The sequence below is a fragment of the Gobio gobio genome (genome assembly GCF_949357685.1).
Source record: "Gobio gobio genome assembly, chromosome: 19".
Taxonomy (NCBI): Eukaryota; Metazoa; Chordata; class Actinopteri; order Cypriniformes; family Gobionidae; genus Gobio; species Gobio gobio.
In genome coordinates this window covers 5,858,308-5,884,070 of record NC_137112.1, presented here as the reverse complement: position 1 = coordinate 5,884,070, position 25,763 = coordinate 5,858,308, and the positions used below count along the sequence as shown (strand labels likewise).

The 25,763-nt window shown below is 39.0% G+C and overlaps 3 protein-coding genes across 3 annotated transcripts in view; 1 reads left to right on the top strand and 2 right to left on the bottom strand.

Annotated features, from left to right (window-relative positions):
- atp6ap1la (ATPase H+ transporting accessory protein 1 like a) overlaps positions 1-17,401 on the bottom strand; it is a 22,477-nt gene extending 5,076 nt beyond the window's left edge. Inside the window, exons 1-4 of the mRNA XM_079844566.1 lie at positions 17,265-17,401; positions 6,316-6,356; positions 4,084-4,136; positions 2,168-2,403 (exon numbers count right to left, since the gene is read on the bottom strand). Of these exons, the coding sequence (XP_079700692.1) occupies positions 2,168-2,403; positions 4,084-4,136; positions 6,316-6,356; positions 17,265-17,365 (431 nt within the window). The 5' untranslated portion in view covers positions 17,366-17,401. The remainder of the gene's footprint in view (positions 1-2,167; positions 2,404-4,083; positions 4,137-6,315; positions 6,357-17,264) is intronic.
- traf3ip2b (TRAF3 interacting protein 2b) overlaps positions 1-25,763 on the bottom strand; it is a 1,379,907-nt gene that overhangs the window by 237,392 nt on the left and 1,116,752 nt on the right. The gene's annotated exons all lie outside the window — the stretch shown is intronic.
- rps23 (ribosomal protein S23) lies at positions 19,289-23,363 on the top strand. The gene is made up of 4 exons (XM_079844882.1): positions 19,289-19,336; positions 20,451-20,610; positions 20,700-20,820; positions 23,168-23,363. The coding sequence occupies exons 1-4, from the start codon at positions 19,333-19,335 to the stop codon at positions 23,312-23,314; spliced, it is 432 nt and encodes a 143-aa protein (XP_079701008.1). The 5' UTR covers positions 19,289-19,332; the 3' UTR covers positions 23,315-23,363.

Genomic DNA, 25,763 nt, shown 5'->3' with positions numbered 1-25,763 from the left:
TTTTGAAGCCTAAAGCCGGCCATTGCCATCTTGGCAGGCTCCGCGCGTCACTCCCGGATAACAGAAAATGGGCAAAGAGGCGGGACGTGGGCGGAGCTGAGGTGATGTGATGACTAACAGACAGCAGACAAACGCCAATCCTCCTGTCACTCAAAGTGGCCACGCCCTTAATTATGCAGAACTTTAAGGCTTTATATAATGCAAACCATGGGCATCACTAGGCCCTTTTTAGGGGGGCTTCGGCCTCCCCTGAACTTCTGTCCAGCCCCCCAAAAAATGTGTGATTAACCTTTCAAACATATGAAACTGGCGGGAGGATTCGGCTTCGTCCTGTTTTTTTAATCTGCGTTACTCTGTGTGTTCTTCAATCTGCTGTGGCAGCGAATAGAGCGCACGTTAGAAGCAGAGGTGTGTGCGATGATCTGACCCTCATTGGTCTGTCACCGCTCGTCAATGTCAAAATATTTGAGAAAACCAATCAAATCAGAGTAGGCGGGCTTTATGAACGCACAGAAGCTGCTGAGGCTGAGCATGAATTTTAGCAGCAGGACTCGACGTCAAGTGCGAGTTAAGTAGCTAAACTAAACGTTTCATATTTGACAGCTGCTTCAAGTCAGAAATGTTAAACAAATGACAAATATTCAGCCAAATTAATCAACTTTTGTCTAATTTCGCCATTTTGATTTGAAATAGGCCTATGTAATGTCATTTATAATATGTATAAATATAATTTGTAGCATTCAGTAAATAAAAAAGTTCAGCTTTTTTCAGCTTGTATTGGGCATAAGATTAGTAATGAATGTGTGCATATTGTGAATTAATTTAATACATTTAGTTACCCAGCTTTCCTGTTAGCCTTCGAAAATTATTCATAAAACATACATCAGTTAAACATGTGTTTACTGTCTTCACTGACAAAAATGGAAAAACTTTATCAGTCTTATCTGCCCACTGACATGGTTTTCAAGCTATTGTTATCTAATTTTTAGGCGTTCAGAACATCTTAAAATGCACATATAATAGAAATAAAAATGTTTTTGAGGGGCCATGCCCCCGAAACGCAATAATAAGCTGCCAATATCCTAATATGCATACTAATAATCTACTAGTTAATAGTGAGAATTGGACCCTAAAGTCTTACCATTTTTTTTTCATACCCTCACTGGGTAGATATCCATAATAAAGGCTAGATGTCTCGTGCGCGCTGCTGGCCAATGGAGGTCGATGTCTGCATCTGGCGGCCATCTTGTCACAGGCAGCTCGCTCACTCGTAACATTGTTTTCATGGTGCTTGCACTTTTTAATTAACCATAACTTGCTCAATTTTGTACCGGTTTTCAAACTGTTTGGTTTGTTATAAACGTCAGAGATGTAGTTATGACACTGCATACTTATGAAAAATGATTCATAATTTGTTCAAGCATCCATAATTATAGCCACGTTAATAACGTTTGTAAGAAACCAAACCATTTGTAAATCCGTCAAGATTTCAGTGAGATGAGAGTGATAGTGTTCATACAGATCACTTGCCTTACATCAAGTACCACAGAGCCCTGCCTGTGACAAAATGGCCGCCGGTGATGACGTTAGAGACTCCGCCGTAAGACATCTAGCCTTTATTATGTATATCTATGGCTGAGCCTCCCTAGAATGAAAATCCTAGAATCGCCTCTGATGCAAACGCATGAGTTATAAAATAATTCACCCCCTCACAGTTGTCATGAAGGGCAAAATTAGCCGTATAGACCAAAACCACAATAGTAAACATGTAAACGTATTAAACATGTGTTCTTCTGCTGTAAAGTTGGGCATTTTAACATGAGCTCAATGAGATTCTGCTCCTTCTGGAGTCTGCCTCTAGTGGCCAGACGATGAACTGCAGTTTAGTCACTTCTGTATTGGCTTCAAGATAAACTGGGGGAGGATGCCGCTTGGTTGAAACTCATGGTTATGGTAAGGGGTGGGACATTTCCCAAACACTCTCGAAGCGCTTGACCAATCACGGCATACTGATCCAGCAGACCAATCAGAGCACAGTGTGCTTTTCAGAAGGAGGGGCTTCATAGAGACGGGAACTAAACAGAGCGTAACTGACAGACAGGGAAGACAGGAGAATATGGGAAAATAATGAACATTCAAACATGAAAACCTGTGCGACTGAACTTACATGGCTTTATCTTTACTGCAGAAGGAGCCTTTGGTGTCCACCGGCGTGTCTGGGCTGAAGGTTCTCTCTGTGAGGTCCACTAAACTGTGATTCCTGTACCTGATGGCCAGTTTGCGGGCCCTGAAGAGGATGCAGGTCTTGCCGTTGTACGTCACACTCAGAGGAGAGTACGGCAGAAATCCTGGAGACTGCAGCAACTTCCTGCGTGGAGGAGCGTGAAGCTGCCATCCGTACGGCTGAAACATGAGCACAACAAGATAACAGACATACAAGTTTGGGGTTGGTAAGAAGTCTTTAATGCTCACAAAAGCTGCATTTATTTGATCCAAAAATACAGTAAAAACTGAAATATTTGTTACAATTTAAAATAGCTGTTTTCTATGTAACTACACTCACCTAAAGGATTATTAGGAACACATACTAATACTGTGTTTGACCCCCTTTCGCCTTCAGAACTGCCTTAATTCTACGTGGCATTGATTCAACAAGGTGCTGATAGCATTCTTTAGAAATGTTGGCCCATATTGATAGGAGAGCATCTTGCAGTTGATGGAGATTTGTGGGATGCACATCCAGGGCACGAAGCTCCCGTTCCACCACATCTCAAAGATGCTCTATTGGGTTGAGATCTGGTGACTGTGGCGGCCATTTTAGTTCAGTGAACTCATTGTCATGTTCAAGAAACCAATTTGAAATGATTGGAGCTTTGTGACGGTGCATTATCCTGCTGGAAGTAGCCATCAGAGGATGGGGACATGGTGGTCATAAAGGGATGGACATGGTCAGAAACAATGCTCAGGTAGGCCGTGGCATTTAAACGATGCCCAATTGGCACTAAGGGGCCTAAAGTGTGCCAAGAAAACATCCCCCACACCATTACACCACCACCACCAGCCTGCACAGTGGTAACAAGGCATGATGGATCCATGTTCTCATTCTGTTTACGCCAAATTCTGACTTTACCATCTGAACGTCTCAACAGAAATCGAGACTCATCAGACCAGGCAACATTTTTCCAGTCTTCAACTGTCCAATTTTGGTGAGCTTGTGCAAATTGTAGCCTCTTTTTCCTATTTGTAGTGGAGATGAGTGGTACCCGGTGGGGTCTTCTGCTGTTGTAGCCCATCCGCCTCAAGGTTGTGCGTGTTGTGGCTTCACAAATGCTTTGCTGCATACCTCGGTTGTAACGAGTGGTTATTTCAGTCAAAGTTGCTCTTCTATCAGCTTGAATCAGTCGGCCCATTCTCCTCTGACCTCTAGCATCAACAAGGCATTTTCGCCACAGGACTGCCGCATACTGGATGTTTTTCCCTTTTCACACCATTCTTTGTAAACTCTAGAAATGGTTGTGCGTGAAAATCCCAGTAACTGAGCAGATTGTGAAATACTCAGACCGGCCTGTCTGGCACCAACAACCATGCCACGCTCAAAATTGCTTAAATCACCTTTCTTTCCCATTCTGACATTCAGTTTGGAGTTCAGGAGATTGTCTTGAGCAGGACCACACCCCTAAATGCATTGAAGCAACTGCCATGTGATTGGTTGATTAGATAATTGCATTAATGAGAAATTGAACAGGTGTTCCTAATAATCCTTTAGGTGAGTGTATATTGTACAATGTACGCAGCACGTTTGAGCTTCAGCGAGAACCAATGAGGTTCATTCTCGTGTTACGTGTGACCTTTTAATACTCATGAAAAACAGTTTACAGAAAGAGACATTTTGGGGAACTGTAACGTATCATAAATCAGAATGAAATTCCTGATTAAAATGTAGCATATCTGTAATCTGTTTTTCCAAAGACAGTGCAGTCTGTCAAGGATTAAATTCATCTTGTTTGGAGGTTGGAGGGAAATCTGCACCCCAGCGGCGGCACAAGGTCACATTGGCTCCGCTGGCAGACGGACACATCTCACCTGCAGCGCTCGTCTGAGACGCGCTTCAGCCACAAACACCGAGCCATCGCCCTCTGCATACAAACACCACAACAAAATACTTCAAAAAATATTGAGTTATATCATATATATTCAAACACTGAATATACAGCTGTTAATTTACTAAAACAATGTATAGAAGAAGGTTTTAACCCTGTAAAACCTGATATATGAAATATTAGTTTTGACAGTTTTTCAATTACATGTTTTTTTTTATCATATTTGACACATTAGGCATATGGAGGGAAAATATGCACAAAAAAAAGGATTTTGGTGCAAATGCTGATATTTATATGGTCGAAAAGTGTGATGAAATTCTGATGCTTGTAATGTAAATCAATGATCTTTATAGCTGTATAAGACTACTAACATAAAATCCATATTAATATCAGTCGTCGTTCTATATCTCCCAATAATATGCTGTAGTACGATGATATTTAAATGATTCGTTTCATCGTTTTAAAACATATAATGCAATGCAACACAATGATTATTGAGATATGAACAAATAAACCTTCCTATAAAGCCTGATGATCACATGATTTTTCTAAAAAAAATATATGGATAATCAAGAAAACCTAAGTTGCTTCAGTTCAAAAGTGTTCATCTTGAAATAATAACTAACAATATCAAAGTTATTTCATAGCTGAAGGTGGACGTTTTGCATATGTATTCAAACATTGAATATACAGCTGTTAATTTACTAAAACAATGTATAGAAGAAGGTTTTAACCCTGTAAAACCTGATATATGAAATATTAGTTTAGACAGTTTTTCAATTACATGTTTTTTTTAATCATATTTGACACATTAGGCATATGGAGGGAAAATATGCACAAAAAATGCATTTTGGTGCAAATGCTGATATTTATATGGTCAAAAAGTGTGATAATTCGTATGCTTGTAATGTAAATCAATGATCTTTATAACTGTATAAGACTACTAACATAAAATGCATATTAATATCAGTCGTCGTTCTATATCTCCCAATAATATGCTGTAGTAAGATGATATTTAAATGATTCGTTTCATCGTTTTAAAACATATAATGCAATGCAACGCAATGATGATTGAGATATGAACAAATAAACCTTCCTAAAAACCTGATGATCAAATTTGATACTCACATTTGAACATGATTTTTCTAAAACATTATATATGGATAATCAAGCAAAGCTAAGTTGCTTCAGTCCAAATGTGTTCCTCTTGAAATATAACTAACAATATCAAAGTTATTCTTACATTTATTTTATAAAAGATTTCATAGCTGAAGGTGGACGTTTTAAAACATAATGCGATACAACACAATGATGACTGAGAGATGAACAAATAAACCTTCCTATAAAGCCTGATGATCACATGATTTTTCTAAAAAAAACAATATATGGATAATCAAGAAAACCTAAGTTGCTTCAGTCCAAAAGTGTTCATCTTGAAATAATAACTAACAATATCAAAGTTATTTCATAGCTGAAGGTGGAAGTTTTGCATATGTATTCAAACACTGAATATACAGCTGTTAATTTACTAAAACAATGTATAGAAGAAGGTTTTAACCCTGTAAAACCTGATATATGAAATATTAGTTTAGACAGTTTTTCAATTACATGTTTTTTTTAAAATCATATTTGACACATTAGGCATTTATGGCTCTTGATATAGTGAGAATATGGAGGGAAAATATGCACAAAAAATGCATTTTGGTGCAAATGCTGATATTTATATGGTCAAAAAGTGTGATAATTCTGATGCTTGTAATGTAAATCAATGATCTTTATAACTGTATAAGACTACTAACATAAAATCCATATTAATATCAGTCATCGCTCTATATCTCCCAATAATATGCCTTAGTAAGATGATATTTAAAAGATTAGTTTTATAGTTTTAAAACATATAATGCAAAGCAACACAATGATGATTGAGATATGAACAAATAAACCTTCCTATAAAGCCTTATGATCATATTTGATACTCACATTTGAACATGATTTTTCTAAAAAAATTATCTTTGGATAATCAAGCAAACCTAAGTTGCTTCAGTCCAAAAGTGTTCATCTTGAAATATCAAAGTTATTTCATTGCTGAAGGTGGACGTTTTTACACTAAAAGACTTTTATGTGCTTAAAAATATGAACTATCAACCAGACGAAAGGGTTTAAAGGGTTAAATACTGCAAAGATATTCATTCTGATATTTATCAAAACAACTTACTTTCTTGAATGCTGATGTCTTGGGACGGCGCATCGTCTGAGCTGAAAATATGAGAATTGCAGTGTGCATTATTAATCTACCATCATAAACATTTAGCAGAAATCATTTCATCTATTTGGATCCAGTCATTCAGTCAGTCTCAACTGCAGATAGGATCTTCACATGTTATGAATATGAATGAGAAAACGGAGGCTTTGATGCTGTGAGTCACTGCTGAAACGTCACCATCCGTGAAGTGAGACCAACTCTCTTTCAAGTCACTTTTTACGCTTTGCTCTGTTGCCGTAGGAAAATCCTATTGCTCTTCCTAACTTAGCCTCAGATGTTTCTCCTGAAAAAGCCTCAAGACAAATAAATACAGACATAAAATAACACGGCAAGAGATATAAAATCATGTGGAGAGCATCTCTGATCAATTTTTGAGATTCTTCTGAAACTCTACACTCTTAAAAAAGGGTGTTTTTCGCAGCAATGCCCTTTTTTTTCCTCAGGAGAAACATCTGAGAGCAGCAGAAAATGTCTCAATTTGCTCTCCTTACTGCTGTCTAGGAGAAACAAGAGATCTAATGTGCTGTATGTTCTGATTTCTTCAACAGCAGGACAGATTACTCAAAGATGAAGCGTTTAAACGTCTAAGCACTGTGTAATGCTGCTGCGATGGGCTTAACCTGCTTCTCAAGCTGATTACGGGTCAGTCTGACCGGAGCTGGATCATAATGTCGGTCAGGCATCAAAGTAAGACGTGAGAATGACAGATGAAGCAGAAGAGATAACAAATACACTGTTTTCTTTAGCACAGGTTGCAGCTCTACTTGGATCGAATGCACATTAAAGGGTTAGTTCACCCAAAAATAAAAATTCTGTCATTAATGACTTACCCTCATGTCGTTCGACACCCGTCAGACCTCCGTTCATCTTCAGACACAAATGAAGATATTTTAGTGTAAATCTGATGGCTCTGAAAGGCCTCCATTGGCACAATGCACGGTTCACTCTCAAGACCCTTAAATGGTACTAAAGACGTCGTTACAAAGTCCATCTCACTACAGTGGTTCTAAAATAACTTTATGAATCGGCGAGAATAGTTTTTGTGCGCAAAAAAACCCTAAATAACGACATACATAGTGATGACGATTTCAAAACACGGCCTAATGAAGCTTCGAAGCGTTATGAATCAGTGAGTCGATTCAGCGGTTTGAATCGCCAAATTTCAGCAGTTTGGTGGTTTGACACGCGATCTGAATCATGAATCGACTCACTGATTCATAACGCTTCAAAGCTTCATGAGGCCGTGTTTTGAAATCGTCATCACTATATAAGTCGTTATTTAGGGTTTTTTTGCGCACAAAAACTATTCTCGCCGATTCATAAAGTTATTTTAGAACCACTGTAGTGAGATGGACTTTGTAACGACGTCTTTAGTACCTTTTAAGGGTCTTGAGAGTGAACCGTGCATTGTGCCAATGGAGGCCTTTCAGAGCCATCAGATTTACACTAAAATATCTTCATTTGTGTTCTGAAGATGAACGGAGGTCTGACGACATGAGGGTAAGTAATTAATGACAGAATTTTCATTTTTGAGAGATCTAACCCTTTAATAATCTATGGCGTGAGAAGAATTAGTAGCGTTTTCGATCAGTAGTACTAATGCTCATAGTGATGTGATCAAACTTTTCCTGCAGCGTTTGTGCTGCTTTAAAGGTCCCATGGCATGACATTTTCATTTTATGAGGTTTTTTAACATTAATATGAGCCTGTATATGGTCCCCAAATGGCTAGAAATGTTGTTAGGTGTAAACCGAGTTCTGGGTGTCCTGCTCTGCCTTTGAGAAAATGACGCTCAGACGAGCCGATCTGGAATCTTCCCTGTATGTCGTCATACGAGAAAAGGTTACCTCCCCTTCCTCTGCTTTGCCCGCCCAGAGAATTTGGAAAAAATGGATTCAGTTTATCAGTCGCGATGTCAGCACAGGCTTTACAAACAGACTTTACCAGGGGCGGACTGGCCATCTGGCGTACCAAGCGTTTTCCCGGTGGGCTGCTGGACAATATGGGCCGTAAATATATATGAAGAATAAATTATAGTAAAACTACGTAGCCTATATCCTTCCGTCAGCCCAGACGAATGGCCCGTGCATCCCACTTGAGGCAAAACTCTAATCTATAGCCTGCTCAGTCTCAGTGGTGTAAAAGCGCTCGTCAATGTCAAAATGTTTGCGATATCCAATCAAATTGAAGGAGGCGGGATTTACTGTGCACAGCAGCCGAGCAGCGCGGGCGGCACTTGAATGTGAGCCGAGGTAAGAGCTGAATATGGGTCAAATTGCTACAGCAATATTTCCCGACTGTTAACGATTTTAAAAATGTAAATGACGGACATTCATTTCAAGGGATGTAAACTACCGCTGACCTAATCAGATTAAGTTAATCAGATTGTAATGCCTTTTACGTTATTCGTCACAGAATGCACAAAGAAACATTAGCGTAGGTGTCGCAGTTTTCAGCATATCAGAGGGAATGTTTGTCTTTCTGTTTCCAGGCTTTCTTCAGTAATTTCACAATCATTTTCAAATTATTCATAATACTCAAAATATATTTCTGAAACGTAGGCTTAGCCTACATATACATCATGCTAAAACTGGCAACTTTCATATTCAAGTAGCCTTTGGAAAGTGTCATATATGAAAATAAATATATAATTTGCTAGCTAGTTCACATGCATTATTTTACACACTGGTAATCAAAAGTCTGAAATAATTAAGACTTTTTAAAATGTTTTTGAAAGAAGAAGGCTGAATTTATTTGATCAAAAATACAGTAAAACCACAAATATTAAGACATATTAATACCATTTCCAATTGTTTTCTATGAGAATGTTTTGTAAAATGTAATTTATTTCTGTAAAAGCTGACTTTTCAGCATCATTACTTCAGTCAGTGTCACATGATCCTTCAGAAATCATTTTAATATGCTGTATTTTTCATATCATTTTTAAACTCTTTGAGCTCTATTCCATAAAATTACAGATGTCTAGATACTATAACCACTAGAAAGGCACCCTAAAACAGTCTGCGCTACATTCTAAGTCTTCTAGACCATAGCATTGTATACGGTCTGATTTTATGGTAGGTATTGAACTTAATGATATTAAACTACAGTCTATGGAAAAGAGAAATCAAAATTTGTAAAAAAAAAAAAAAACGATTTGCCATGTGCACCAGGAAAGACAAATTATATCCTGAAGACATATGCCAGTCATTCAGTATGATAAGCATTTCAATAAAACAATTAATATAATTCATATTTTTGTATAAATAGCTTCGGTGTTTAAAATTGCCCTGTGTATAATGAGCTGGTGGGTTTATGGTGAGGTGTGTTACAGAGCGGGTGTGATGGGCAGCTTTGTGCCAGAAAGTCCAGGGCCACTTTTTTGCCCCAGTCCACGCCTGGACTTTAACACATGGATTCGACAGCACCGCCACAAACAGTGAGTAACAGTGTTCATTAATGCCTGATCTGTGATCAGTGATTTCTTTCTAACTCGTTTAATAATGTCAGTCTCGCCGCTGGCCGTCTTGATGCCCTGAGCGTAATGCATCAGTGAATCAAGCCAGTGACTAAACGATCAACTTCACATCGTTTCTGTTAGTAGCATGAAACAAATCTGTTATTTAAGTGATTAAACTACAGAGAGCGATCAAAGAACACTCTTTATAATGTTCGGATTTGTCAATCACACGAGTGTATCTGCACACTTGCCCAAACTGTCATTATAATGAATGACGCTGTTATGCTGCACAAAGCTCTTACTGTATTCCTGTCGATGTCGTGTTTGCTGTTAGTTGTGGTCAAAGCGTTTTGTGAGAGAAAATGCGTTGCAATGACGAGATCACTGCATTCACGCGATCAACAGACTGCATGTGTACTCAATGCTCATTACTGCAGCCTTTCATGTGATAGGAATAGATCATAAAATAATGCTATATTCAACACTTTGACGATTCGTTCATCTCGACGGCTGTGATCATGGTAAAAAAAGTATTCGAGAGGGGTTCCACATGTTACAAAATTCGTAGAATAAGGAGGAAGAAGACAGGGTCGGCGTGACTGGGACTCGTGTTTATTCAGAACTCTCAGATACAAACAAAATAAACTCAACAACTCAGCACAATATAACTTCCTCAGCTATCTTTCCCCAGCTCTCCGTCTCTCTGCTCCGCGAGTGCCCAGTCCGTCTCTCTCTGCCTCTAAACCACGCCCCCTCCGCCACAAGATCTAACGCTCATTTCAAATGCAAAGATGTCAGCCAATCACAACAGTGGGCGTTTTCACTGAAGTCTCACAGCAGACACGCCTCTTGAAGCAGAGCATTCAAGCCAGAGGGCTAATATCAGAATAGAAAAATCCCTTTTATTTCTAAATTATGACATTTTATGATGGAAAAATCATACTAACAATATAAGTACACCTCAGGAAACATTATAAAATAATAAAAAAATGCCATGCCATGGGACCTTTAAGTCAAATATCCAAATGTCAGTTTTATATATGATATTTCCTGTCTCTGATTACGTTCCCCTCTAGTGTGTGTAGTTCTCAGTTTAATAAAACATGTTGTGCTCTGTCTCTGTCTCTGTATCTTTTGTGTCCTTAAACGCTCGTTTTTTGGGTCAACAGATTATAAAAACTTCTGGGTTTTTGGGTTCTGGGTTTTGCTTAGCTTGTTTGCTGTACACTTTGTCACATATCAGCTTTTAGACATTGTTCTGTTTTTTGTTATTAGTCATAAATCACAAGGAGGCGCTTCACGCAATACAAAGTCAATGGAGAGCGTTGGATTGTTTCCCCCCGGTGGGCGTGGTCTTCAGATTATGACGCGTGTCGCTCTGTCTCTATGCAAGTCTCGCCATATCTGTAAATAGAGTAAAGTTTCTCCGGCTGCTTTGCCACGTGTCTAGTGTGTGTGTGTGTGTGTGTGTGTGTGTCTGGTGTGGGAGGTCAGAGGTTAGTTGAGTGTGTGTGTGTCTGGTGTGGGAGGTCAGAGGTTAGTTGAGTGTGTGTGTGTGTGTGTGTCTGGTGTGGGAGGTCAGAGGTTAGTTGTCACAACGAGCGAGAAAGGTTGACATGGAGCCGCTAAACCTCCGGAGAATCAACAAATGCAGAACAGAGGAGAGTCAGATGATAGAGAGACAGAGCTCGTAATAAAACAAGAATCAACATCGGAGAGATGGAGAGATCTGAGGGATTTGAAATGTTGTAAAAGTGACGCGGAGATGATGGTGTTTTATTAATCAACAGGTGTGTGAGGAGTTTTATTGAACAGATAAACTGTCATATGTGTCTCTCTAATGTAGCTTTCACACCGGACGCAAATAATTTGTGCTATTCGCGCGAAGTTGGACGCTTGAACGTTTTGAGGTTACTCGCTTCATTCGCGCGTGACATTCTCTGCACAACAGACGCGAATTCGTGTCATGGGCGGGGCTTCGGCCAGCGGCTCATCTCGTTGAGAAATGGCTGACATGGGCTGTGTTTACACGTTTTATTTGTTAAAATCTACTGTTAATGTGTGACAAAACATAGTTTTAAGACTTTTTCAGGCGATAATGTAGTTGTTTAAAGCTCAAATCTGTGGTTTATTTATATAAAGAGTGGCTATTTGAACATTTTATCTGGCGTTTTCAGAGTTGTGAGCTCCAGTGGGTCAGCGGCGCTCATTAACCCCGGCGAGAGCAGCCTTTCCTCGGCCAGTCCTTCTGCCGTCTGCCGCTGGCTCTGATGTCTCTGTGGCGTCTCAAGCTATAATTCGTCTTGTGTTTATGTAACGGCCGATCTTTGGTCTCATGGATCTATAATTTGTTCCCTGACAAATCGTTTAGGCTGAGGGCAAAGTGAAGTTTCATTACTTTTTTATTTTTAGGCTATAACTGTACGTTACAGTTGTAGCCTACTAGCACTGACTTTGAATGTTTGACTGAATTGTTTGCTTTATTTCATGTTTATCTTCTTATACCTTTTACTTATACTTTTGTATTATTGATCATACATAAACTTGCATTTAACAAAAAGCGACTAGGTTGTGTTTCATGTCATTTAATGTTATCACTGTGATAATCATATTGTCTGAACCCGATATTAATATACAGATTTTCTCCTCATTGTTGTCACTACTAGAGCAAGCTCCTTATTGGTTAACTCGGCGCGAATATCCGCCAAAGTTCCCATTTTTCAACTCGTCATTCGCGCGAATCGCGCCGCAGAATGTCTATTCGCGTCTTTGCATTGACTTAACATTAACATCACTCGCGTGAATCGCGTCATTTGCATCCGGTGTGGCACCATAACAGAGTTCACTGTAAAGCATCATCTGTTGTGAAGCTCATTTCATTGGTTGTTATTTAAGGAAGTAGGGTGTCTATTAATGAGTAAAGCTACAGTAACGTCTCAGCTTGAGATCCTTTCCATCTAAACTGGTTATATCTCTGAAGACTAGCAGTGAATGTTTTATGAGAAGTATGATCATCAGATTCATCCGCACAGAGCCGAAGCACAACCAAAACAATGTTCTTCCGCTAAATGCATGGTTTGTTTTTAACCTCAACAATGTGTATCTTTGATGAACGTTTCTTTAAAGGGGAGATTGATTATGATTTCACTTTTTTTAACTTTAGCGAGTGTGTCGCTGTTTGAGCAACATCTGCAAAGTTACGACGCTCAAAGTTCATAGCAAAGGGAGATATTTACTTCTACAGAAATCGCTTTTTAAGGACTACAACAAACGGCTGGTAGGGACTACAACGAGCTTCTTCATGGGTTAGTGACATCACAAACCCTCAAATTTACATAAACCCGACCCCGGGAACACACAACAAAGGCCATGTAGAGAAGAGGAAGAGTTGTTGTAGTCGAGCACATTTGAGAGTCGCTCAAGCTGTCGTCCGTCTTTCACATTTATTGCAATACAGTACGAACACAAATGCAATAGTGTGTCATAAAGCAATATGACAATATAAGTTATAACCGTAAATAAACTAAACTATCCCTTTTCTCTCTTCATGCAGCAGATATTCTCTGGCTCATTTTACAGCAGTTCCCACATGAGCGGTTTACAGATTATCATGACAGGATATGCTAATCGAGGAATTGAAGATGGTTAACTCATAAATTCATCAACTGTCTCATTCTACATGTTGTCACTTCTTCTTGAGTCTCTCCATCATTGTCCGACTCCGGTTTGAACATAAAAGGCTGAACAGTTTCTGACATTTTCAGTGTGTGTGTGAGGTAATCTGACCTGCTAACACTTGAAGCTCCGCCCTCTTCTAGAAAGGGGGTGGGGAGCAGGAGCTCATTTGCATTTAAAGGGGCACACACAAAAACGGCACGTTTTTGCTCACCCTCAAAAAGTGACAATTTTAACATGCTATAAAAAATTATCTGAGATATTCTGAGCTAAAACTTCAAATACACACACACACACACACACACACACACACACACACACACACACACACACACACACACACACACACACACACACACACACACACACACACATCAGAGACTTGTTTTACATCTTGTAAAAAGGGGCATAATAGGACTAACATAACATTGTAACTAATGATTTTCAATAATAAATGCATGTATTTGTTGTTCTTGTGCATTGTCACGCCAATATAAACTCATTTATCACCTCAGGACTCCCACAGCGCAGCAGAAGATTGTGACCCTGTACTGTTGCCCTTGTCCATGTAGGGGAGGATCTGTTTATTTACCTGCCCTGTAAACAACATCAGACCTGCCATCCATCCATCCATCCATTCTTTCTATACATCTATCATTCTGTCATTATATCCCTCCGTCCATTGGTCTATCCATCCATTCATCTATCCATCATCCATCCTTTCTATCTATGTATCTATCTTTGTTCTGTCATTATATCCATCCATCCATTCCTCCGTCCATTCGTCTAACCATCCATCCATCCGTTCTTTCTATATATATCTATCGTTCTGTCATTATATCCCTCCATCAATTAGTTTATCCATCCGTCTGTTCATCTATCTATCTATCTATCTATCTATCTATCTATCTATCTATCTATCTATCTATCTATCTATCTATCTATCTATCTATCTATCTATCTATCTATCTATCTATCTATCTATCTATCTATCTATCCCTCCGTCCATTCGCCTATCCATCCATCCCTTCGTCAATCCATCCATCCATTCATCTATCTATCTATCTATCTATCTATCTATCTATCTATCTATCTATCTATCTATCTATCTATCTATCTATCTATCTATCTATCTATCTATCTATCTATCTATCTATCTATCTATCTATCTATCTATCTATCTATCTATCTATCTATCTATCTATCTATCCCTCCGTCCATTCGCCTATCCATCCATCCCTTCGTCAATCCATCCATCCATTCGTCTATCATCTATCTATCTATCTATCTATCTATCTATCTATCTATCTATCTATCTATCTATCTATCTATCTATCTATCTATCTATCTATCTATCTATCTATCTATCTATCTATCTATCTATCTATCTATCTATCTATCTATCTATCTGGTGAGTCTGCATCAACTGAACTTGACCTGCACAGCTCCTCCCAAAAAAAAACGAACCTGATCAAGTAAAGTCATAAATCCAGAAAGAAACCCTCATCCCTCGTTCTCTGAGCTGGTGCGGTGGCTTATCTGCTCAGCGCTGATCTGCCGTCGCTCTATCTGAACATGTGGGCCAGTGAAGGGCCACAGGCGGCACATTTATATAATCAATGGAATCTGCTGACCGCTTCAGAAGCGCCCGTGGCGTATTTCAGCTGGGATGCTCAGATTAGTGTGTGTCTTTAAACTTCTGCCGGCGTCTCGATGCCTCACCCAATCAAATCTGTTAATACACAGCTAAAGCCTGGACTGGCCTACATGTAGACGAACTCCATCTGTGCTGGTGGAGAAACGCTACACGTCCAACTCCTATAGATGAGTTTATGAAGAGAACTGCGATATATGAAGACATCGCAGAGAAGCTGAACATATGTGGCCATAAAGATTATGATGGAGTCACACTTCTGCTGATTTCTTTATGTGTTTGTTCACATGTTCTTTATATAACCCTTCAACGAGTCAAGAATTGAAATACTGGAGAAAAAACTAAATAATAATAATAATATTAGGCACCATCTGGTGGATAGAGATAAAATGCCATTCTGCCATCTTGAATTGAACACTGCATGCTTAGAAAGTCATTTAAAAAATATATATTTTAAAAATGTTTATACATTTCAGCTTTTTGACTACTTTCACTGTTATTTTGTGCACTGTAGTATTTTTATGGCATATCATGTTTTGCATATCTATCCATCTATCATTCGGTTATTCTATCCATCCATCCATCTATCATTCTGTTATTGTATCCATCTATCTATCCATCCATCCATCCATCTATCATTCTATCTATCCATCCATCCATCCATCCATCCATCCATCCATCCATCTACCAAATCTTTGTTATTCTATCTATCATCCATCCATCTATCTATCAATCTTTCTGTTATTCTATCTATCTATCTATCTATCTATCTATCTATCTATCTATCTATCTATCTATCTATCTATCTATCTATCTATCTATCTATCTATCCATCCATCCATCCATCCATCCTTCCATCCATCCATCATTCTGTTATTCTATCCATCCATCCATCCATCCATCCATCCATCTATCAATCTTTCTGTTATTCTATCTATCCATCAATCTATCTATCATTCTGTTATTCTATCTATCTATCCATCCATCTATCTATCATTCTGTTATTCTATCCATCTATCCATCCATCCATCATTCTGTTATTCTATCTATCTATCCATCCATCCATCCATCCATCTATCATTCTGTTATTCTATCTATCCATCCATCCATCCATCTATCAATCATTCTGTTATTCTATCTATCCATCCATCCATCTATCAATCATTCTGTTATTCTATCTATCTATCCATCCATCCATCCATCTATCATTCTGTTATTCTATCTATCCATCCATCCATCCATCCATCCATCCATCTATCTATCTATCTATCTATCTATCATTCTGTTATTCTATCTATCCATCCATCCATCCATCCATAATTCTGTTATTCTATCTATCTATCCATCTATCTATCTATCTATCTATCTATCTATCTATCTATCTATCTATCTATCTATCTATCTATCTATCTATCTATCTATCTATCTATCTATCTATCTATCTAATCATTCTGTAAATCTATCCATCTATCTATCTATCCATCAATCCATCCATCCATCCATCTATTTATCTAATCACCAAGTCAAAATCTACAAACTCATTCATACAAAATGTTATTCATTAATGCATCAAAAGCTCAATTATTAACAATAAACACACAGCAGGCTCATTTATATAATCCATAAATGATACATGATTCTACAAATGTTTTATGCGATGGTTAGCCCAACATTATATGACTCAGAATGAAGCATTAAATGTCATATTTCATTCACATTCTCAGCAGAAGCATGACATGAGGAGGACGCTCCACATTCCTGACATTCCTTCAGTGATGCTGATCATTCCTGCATCCCGACCGGCTCTCGTCTTATCTAACACATCTCTGCCTCCAATTTTAGTAGCAAATATGGATTTGCCCTGTAAACTGATGCCGATGGATTTCCTCTTGTGTTTCACTGCAAGAGCCCTTCAGTTGAGTCTCAATGCAGACACAGTGTCAGGGTGGACAAAGGATGCCAGCACTAGTTTGTCTCGACCCCGTAAACGCTTGATAAATGCATAGAACAGATTCATAATATACAGTCTTTGTTTCTGCTTTCACCATCCGAATAAACGGGATGCATAAAATACCACGTCTCTGGCTTATTATTTCAAAATGATTCACTCACCTCCCTTCCTCAAAGGCAGACAGCTGCTCATAAGACGAGGATATCTGCAGGAAAACAAAGGAAAATAACGCAAGAGACATTGGGCGCCACGTTGATGCCATGTATACATCCAGATGAGTCTGCCAGAGATGATGCTGAACGCTGCTGCTTCATAATCTGCCTGGATAACAGGCGCGACCTCAGCCGATGATTGACAGGCGCGGCGGCCAATCCGCGTCCGGTGGGCGGGTCGATCAGGCGACACGGCCACGCCCGGTCAGAGAGCGTGTGCTGCTGACACAGTAATACACAAACCAGCAGGAGTTATAAACCACTGATCCATACACTGAACCAATTAACCGCATAATTAACGAGCATAAGACAATGGCATTGATTGTGAACTGTGGCAGAAGGTCGAAACTAGTCTGTCCCTGCATTATTTTGCATGTGTGTGTGACCTACATTGCACAACAACACTGCTTCTGTGCACATAGATAGATAGATAGATAGATAGATAGATAGATAGATAGATAGATAGATAGATAGATAGATAGATAGATAGATAGATAGATAGATAGATAGATAGATAGATAGATAGATAGATAGATAGATAGATAGATAGATAGATAGATAGATAGATAGATAGATAGATAGATAGATAGATAGATAGATAGATAGATAGATAGACAAATGGATGAATGGATAGATGGATAGACGAATGGATGGAGGGATGGATGGATGGATATAATGACAAAACAAAGATATATAGATAGATAGATAGATAGATAGATAGATAGATAGATAGATAGATGATAGATAGATAGATAGATAGATAGATAGATAGATAGATAGATAGATAGATAGATAGATAGATAGATAGATAGATAGATAGATAGATAGATAGATAGATAGATAGATAGATAGATAGATAGATAGATAGATAGATAGATAGATAGATAGAAAGAAAAAAAGAAAGGATGGATGAATGGATGGACGAATGGACAGAGGGATGGATGGATGGATGGATGGATATAATGACAAAACAAAGATAGATAGATAGATAGATAGATAGATAGATAGATAGATAGATAGATAGATAGATAGATAGATAGATAGATAGATAGATAGATAGATAGATAGATAGATAGATAGATAGATAGATAGATAGATAGATAGATAGATAGATAGATGGATATAATGACAAAACAAAGATAGATAGATAGATAGATAGATAGATAGATAGATAGATAGATAGATAGATAGATAGATAGATAGATAGATAGATAGATAGATAGATAGATAGATAGATAGATAGATAGATAGATAGATAGATAGATAGATAGATAGATAGATAGATAGATAGATAGATAGATAGATAGATAGAAAGAAAAAAAGAAAGGATGGATGAATGGATGGACGAATGGACAGAGGGATGGATGGATGGATGGATGGATGGATGGATATAATGACAAAACAAAGATAGATAGATAGATAGATAGATAGATAGATAGATAGATAGATAGATAGATAGATAGATAGATAGATAGATAGATAGATAGATAGATAGATAGATAGATAGATAGATAGATAGATAGATAGATAGATAGATAGATAGATAAACTCAAAGGGAAAATATTTCTTTATCATAACTTAAGTTTTCACTCAGACACAGTCAACCTGCACTTGAAAAGAAATAATAAAAAGTAGCACTAGCACTAGAAATAGTATTACAGAAAAACATGGTAATATCATAATTTCTGGACACTAATAAGATTATAGGCTATCACTGTATATGGAGTACCATATTGCTAAACGAATATGTCAATATATGCATTTTTCCCATCGTAATCAACTAGATGTGTGTTTAATAAGACATTTAGGCTTGAATGACAGTAAAATAAACCAAATAAATATATTACATTTTTTGTTCGTCATTCAAATCATTCAAATAGACGTATAAAAAAGAAAACTCGCATCCTTTCGCACAGGCGCTCGCTTTGTCTACCCGTAGCGTGGGGTCCTTCCAGCAGTCATTTGCGCAGAGCGTCACGTGATCGTTCTTTCCTGTCCGGACTCAGAGCACGCGATCATGGGTACGTGTGAGGCGACAGTAAAACTTGACAAAACGCTTTAATATTTGATTTTACCTCACAATTGTCTGGGTTTACATGTCGGTAAAAGGTTCATGTCTCGGGTTAGACACACTGGCGATCGCTATGAAGCCGTTTTTGTAGCTCTTTTGTGTTTTGTAATGGAGGCATCGTGTAGCGGCCATGAGCTGCACACACACTAACCCTGAGATCATCTTCATGTACACTTTAATTCACAATATTAAACGGCGTTTTGATATACACTTATGTTTTTAATTTTTCTGCTTTAAAATCACGGCAACGTCGGTTTATTTAGGGTTATTTAAGACGCCATCACAATTGATGAGCATGTTGAAGCTCAAGTGATGAACGGCATCTTTAGTGTGAATGTGGACGTTTGAGGACGTAAAAGAAACCCTGTACCACAAACAGGGTTTCTTTTAAGTGAATTTTATGTATAATTATATTGCTTATTATAGGTCCAGTAGATTTCCTTCCAATTGCAAATGATTCATGGATGTTTAAGGCGCAATATGTAAGATATTTGGACTAAAATATCCAAAAATCACAAGAACAGTTACATATTTTGTTGATTAGTACTTACATTATCCCAAATGTTTCCAAGAATGTTTAAATCCAGAGAAATAAGCATTTTAACCAGGACATGGACCGTGCGTCGCCTATCAATGACAACACCCGTCCAATTTCCAGTTATATTTTGTAGAAACCATGGAAACGCCAAATCTGCTTTAATATGTGTTTAATTAGACACTGTTTGGATCATTCATGGACAGAAACAAACCATTGTTCTCCACCTCGACACAGTCTGTTTGTTTAAATCTGGTGTTCTTGATTTACTGCGAGTACCATGTTTTACTGCCTAATATCGATCTCTCACATCAGTGTGAAAAAGTGTCTCAGTCATGCTGAACGAAAGCACAGACTAACATTATAACAATAAAAGCTCAGTGAAACCCGGGGATCATCAAGCTACGCCTTTGTTTTGAATAGGTGACATCTAGCGGTGAAAAGTTACATATTGTCCCTTTAATGGTGGGCATATGAACAACTAAAACTGATTCTTTTTCTTACGCCTTCTCCCTGTTTCCTCCCCTAGGCAAGTGTCGTGGACTGCGTACTGCTAGAAAACTGCGGAACCACCGCCGCGAGCAGAAATGGCATGATAAACAGTACAAGAAGGCTCATTTGGGTACCGCTCTGAAGGCCAACCCCTTCGGTGGAGCTTCTCACGCCAAAGGCATCGTGCTTGAGAAAGTGTAAGGCTTGACGTTCATCGAGGCAATGATGAATATGTGGGTTGATTTTTTTGTAATAAATGACATTAACGTTCTGTTTGTCGTGACAGTGGTGTTGAAGCCAAGCAGCCCAACTCTGCCATCAGGAAGTGCGTCAGGGTCCAGCTGATCAAGAACGGCAAGAAGATCACAGCTTTCGTGCCCAACGACGGCTGCTTGAACTTCATTGAGGTACGTTGGATTTATGCACGTGAAGCAGACTGATCTCATTTCGTATGCCATTTTTGCCGAGTACCGATTCACATTTAATCAATCGGTTCGAAATTTCGGTACGTGAGAGCGCGTATACTGGATATAGACTAGTGTCTGTAAATATTAAACCACGAAAAGACCATTTAAATACGAATCATGCGTGTCTCTGTGCGAATGCATGCCATAGATGTGCTTTACAGTCTATGGGTTTACCTCACACACAATCGTGCGTGACGGTCGCATGTTAACACCTCTGCCTCTTATGAGGACATGAACGCACGAAAGTCATCTTCAGAGCCACTGAGTCACACTATGAGCATTTTACCGTTTCATTTGAGGAAAAACTACCGTCATATCATAAACGCACACAAACTCAAAGGTCTTCACGGCAACCCGTCAAGATAAAAGTTCGGCTAACTTGACAAATAAATTAGTTATAAAGTAGGATTTAGATACATCTCAATGTAATAATAATACTCACACTAATGTAATAATAATAAATGATAACTTAATTTTTTTAAGTTAAAAAAAAAATAATAATAATTTCTTGTTTTAATTTTAACCATATAAAGCTCAGCTGAGCATCATATTACAGTAATCAAACAACACAGACAATGGCAGACAGCGACCAGGGCAGCTCTGGCATAATGTCAATAACACTTTTATAAATTACTTATAGGTTCTTAAGTTATTTATGAAAACATCCTAAAACTACTGAAAAAAGGTATTGTTGGGTACCGATACGGTTAAAATGTGAACTGTACCCAACCCTAATCAAGACGCATAATTGTTTTTTAGCGTGTTTATCAACGCCGTTTCATTCTATCCCCCTACACTGCCCCTACCCCTAAACCTACCCATAACACACACACACGCACACACACACACTGCCCCTACCCCTAAACCTACCCATAACACACACACACTGCCCCTACCCCTAAACCTACCCATAACACACACACACGCACACACACACACTGCCCCTACCCCTAAACCTACCCATAACACACACACACGCACACACACACTGCCCCTACCCCTAAACCTACCCATAACACACACACACGCACACACACACTGCCCCTACCCCTAAACCTACCCATAACACACACGCACACACACACTGCCCCTACCCCTAAACCTACCCATAACACACACACACACACTGCCCCTACCCCTAAACCTACCCATAACACACACACACGCACACACACACTGCCCCTACCCCTAAACCTACCCATAACACACACACGCACACACACACTGCCCCTACCCCTAAACCTACCCATAACACACACACGCACACACACACTGCCCCTACCCCTAAACCTACCCATAACACACACACACGCACGCACACACTGCCCCTACCCCTAAACCTACCCATAACACACACACACACACTACCCCTACCCCTAAACCTACCCATAACACACACACACACACACACACTGCCCCTACCCCTAAACCTACCCATAACACACACACACACACACACACACACACACACACACACACACACACACACACACACTGCCACTACCCCTAAACCTACCCATAACACACACACGCACACACACACACACACACTGCCCCTACCCCTAAACCTACCCATAACACACACACGCACACACACACACACACACTGCCCCTACCCCTAAACCTACCCATAACACACACACGCACACACACACACACACACTGCCCCTACCCCTAAACCTACCCATAACACACACACGCACACACACACACACGCTGCCCCTACCCCTAAACCTACCCATAACGCACGCACGCACACACACACACTGCCCCTACCCCTAAACCTACCCATAACACACACACACTGCCCCTACCCCTAAACCTACCCATAGCACGCACGCGCACACACACACACACTGCCCCTACCCCTAAACCTACCCATAACACACACACACTGCCCCTACCCCTAAACCTACCCATAGCACGCACGCACACACACACACACACACTGCCCCTACCCCTACCCCTAAACCTACCCATCTCACACACACTGCCCCTAAACCTACCCATCACAAGAAACATTCTGCATTTTCAAAAATTAAATCCGTTTATTAATCCATTTACATTGTGGACACACACACACACATAATGGTTAGTTTCGGCGTAGACATGCACGCGGAATCACACGGCGTAGACATACACGCGGATAGCTCAATGCGTACAGATAACACGCCATTTGGCTTTAGAAAGTGCCGTGTATGTTAACGCAAAGTCATGTCATGTTGACGTGAAGCAGCACGTCATTCGCTATATTTGAGATTACAGTGCTTGATTTCTCTTGTTGCAGGAAAACGATGAGGTTCTGGTGGCAGGATTCGGTCGTAAGGGACACGCCGTGGGTGATATCCCTGGTGTTCGTTTCAAGGTGGTGAAGGTGGCCAACGTTTCTCTTCTGGCTCTGTACAAAGGCAAGAAGGAGAGACCCAGATCATAAACTGTTCTTGGTGAAATCACAATAAAAGGAATTTTTTCTGTTCCATAAACCGTCCGTTTGTGTCTTTTTATAGAATGTTTTAGTGTGCGGTCTTGGTCTCGAGATTGGTCTTAAAGGGGTGGTTCCGTGGTTTTTTTCTAGGCTTTGGTTGTGTTTATGGGGTGCAGTATAACATGTCAATACTTTTTTAAAAAAAAATTATTTTACCTTTATTCCACACCGCTGTCTCCACTGTCCTTTGAACGGCTCGTTTGCTTCCTTCTTCTGTGAAGCCCATCCCTCCGAAAAACGCAATGGTCTTCGATTGGTTAGATGGCCAAATGTAGTTTGTAGTTCTGCAACAGCTCTCTCTCTTTCGTAATGACGGCGACGTGGCCTCGCCCACTTTGTTGCGTGTTCGCGGGGGCAGTGTTTGTTGAAAGCAGGTGTTTATGATGTCACCAACCCGGGAAGAAGCTTGTTGTAGTCCAAACCGGCCGTTTTTGTAGGCAATAAACTGCCATAACTTTAAAAGACTATCTCCGTTTGCATTGAACTTTCAGCGCTGTAACTTTGCCGATACTGTTTATGCTCAAGCAGCAACATTACACACTAACTAAAGTTTCAAAAGTGAAATTGCATGCAACCACCCCTTTTTTTTTTGAAGGTCTTGGGGTGCTTCTCAATATCCTTCCTCGTTTCCTCGCTCCTCCATCCTATGACACGGAAACCGACCGAGCTGAGCCATCTTGTAGGACATCTCAATTCTCTTAATTGCATTGAGGAGTGAGGAGGCTTCCTGAGGAGTCATGAGCGAGGGTACATGGGTGTATCGGCTAAACGTAACGCACATATAAATTCTCCTCCCCCTTCTCATCTTGCCACAGTTTATTCATTATGTTTACATGTACAAGACACAAATAACAACAACTGACCGTTGCAGAATTATATCAATGCACAAGAAAATTAAAGAAAAACTAATACTATACAACAAATAAAAAGCTGTTAATAACTGGGAATAATTAGTTGTTATTAATAATTGGTGATATTAACCCATTTGTGTCCAAATTTTTCTAAATGGTTTCATGAATATAGTCATGTTAATAGTGTCCTATGTGAACATGTTCTGCATTTATTTTTTGTTTTTTGTTTCCTTGAAAATCGTATTTGAATGTGTGGCAACTAGTTGCCATGTGTTGTATGCACCCCTTCAATGTCAAAATTGACTAGGATGAGAACATTTAGCATCTTAACTCAAAATAAATGCTTTCAACAGATCAATCTTTATTCACAAACAAATTTATTATGTATAAAAGTCGAAGAACATTCGATGCAAGCTCAAAAAAGCTGCATCTAATAATCTGTTGAATATGAAAATACAATAAATATCGTATAACAACATCAAAAGTCTTAAAGTGGTGGAACATAGTGCAGAACAAAGTTCAGCCATTGAGTTGCCCTATCAGGGCATTGTGTATCAAAAAGTTCAATGAAAATAAATCAATATAATGACGAAAAAATTACATCTATATTACAAAAATAAATAGTCCCATAGTATTCAATGGCTGACTGTAGTAGGTGATTTCATATAATAATGTAAATGTAAACTCATTACTTTACTGAATTTCCTCATTATAATGGAATCATAAGCTACTAGTCATAAAATGAATTAGGGTCCTTGATCGATTAGAATGAATTGCATCCATTCCAAATTGGATGATGGGTCCTCAATATTTTGGCCCTTACTAGACATAAAATATGACATTTTCCCCTATCGAATTAAGGTCTGCTGTACAGTAGAGATGTCAGTTAAATGGTTAAGTTATGTTTTAGGTGGGATATTATGAAAGCAAAAAGCACTAAAGACCCAAAATCTTGATTTATTAACCTGTTAACACAGTATACCCCATTTCCCCATTATATCCACTTACAAATCATTTACCCACCAGCAACTATAGTTGCCGCTTGGACTTTTGACTAAGTATACAAAAAACTAAAGATCGCTTGTAAGATTTGTTTTGTTTGGATGATTCTAGAGACCTTCACGATTATGTAGATATATGTCAACAAAAAATCTTATTAGTAACATGAAAATAACTTTTCTTTGGGAGGGTTTGCCTTCGCTATGCTACGTGTAAGTAGGGGTAGGAAGTTGGCAGTCCATTGTGACAGGAAGGAAGTTAATAACTTTTTTTTTCTTTTCAAATCCTTTATTTGGTTGTTTTCTTGAGATATAAAACATGGATACTATCTAGAAAAATACATACAAAAGGAAAATGACAACTATACACTGCTGCAACTATAGTTGCCGGTGGGCTTAAATGGGTTAAATAAAATATGGACAAATGTGGTATTTTGTAGGGGTTGAAACTATTACAATATAAATAGTTATCTTTAATGTTCAAGAATCCCGATGTGCAAACTAAATCCAGCGGTGTCATTTGAAGTCCTTGCGTCCTTCCCTCGTATC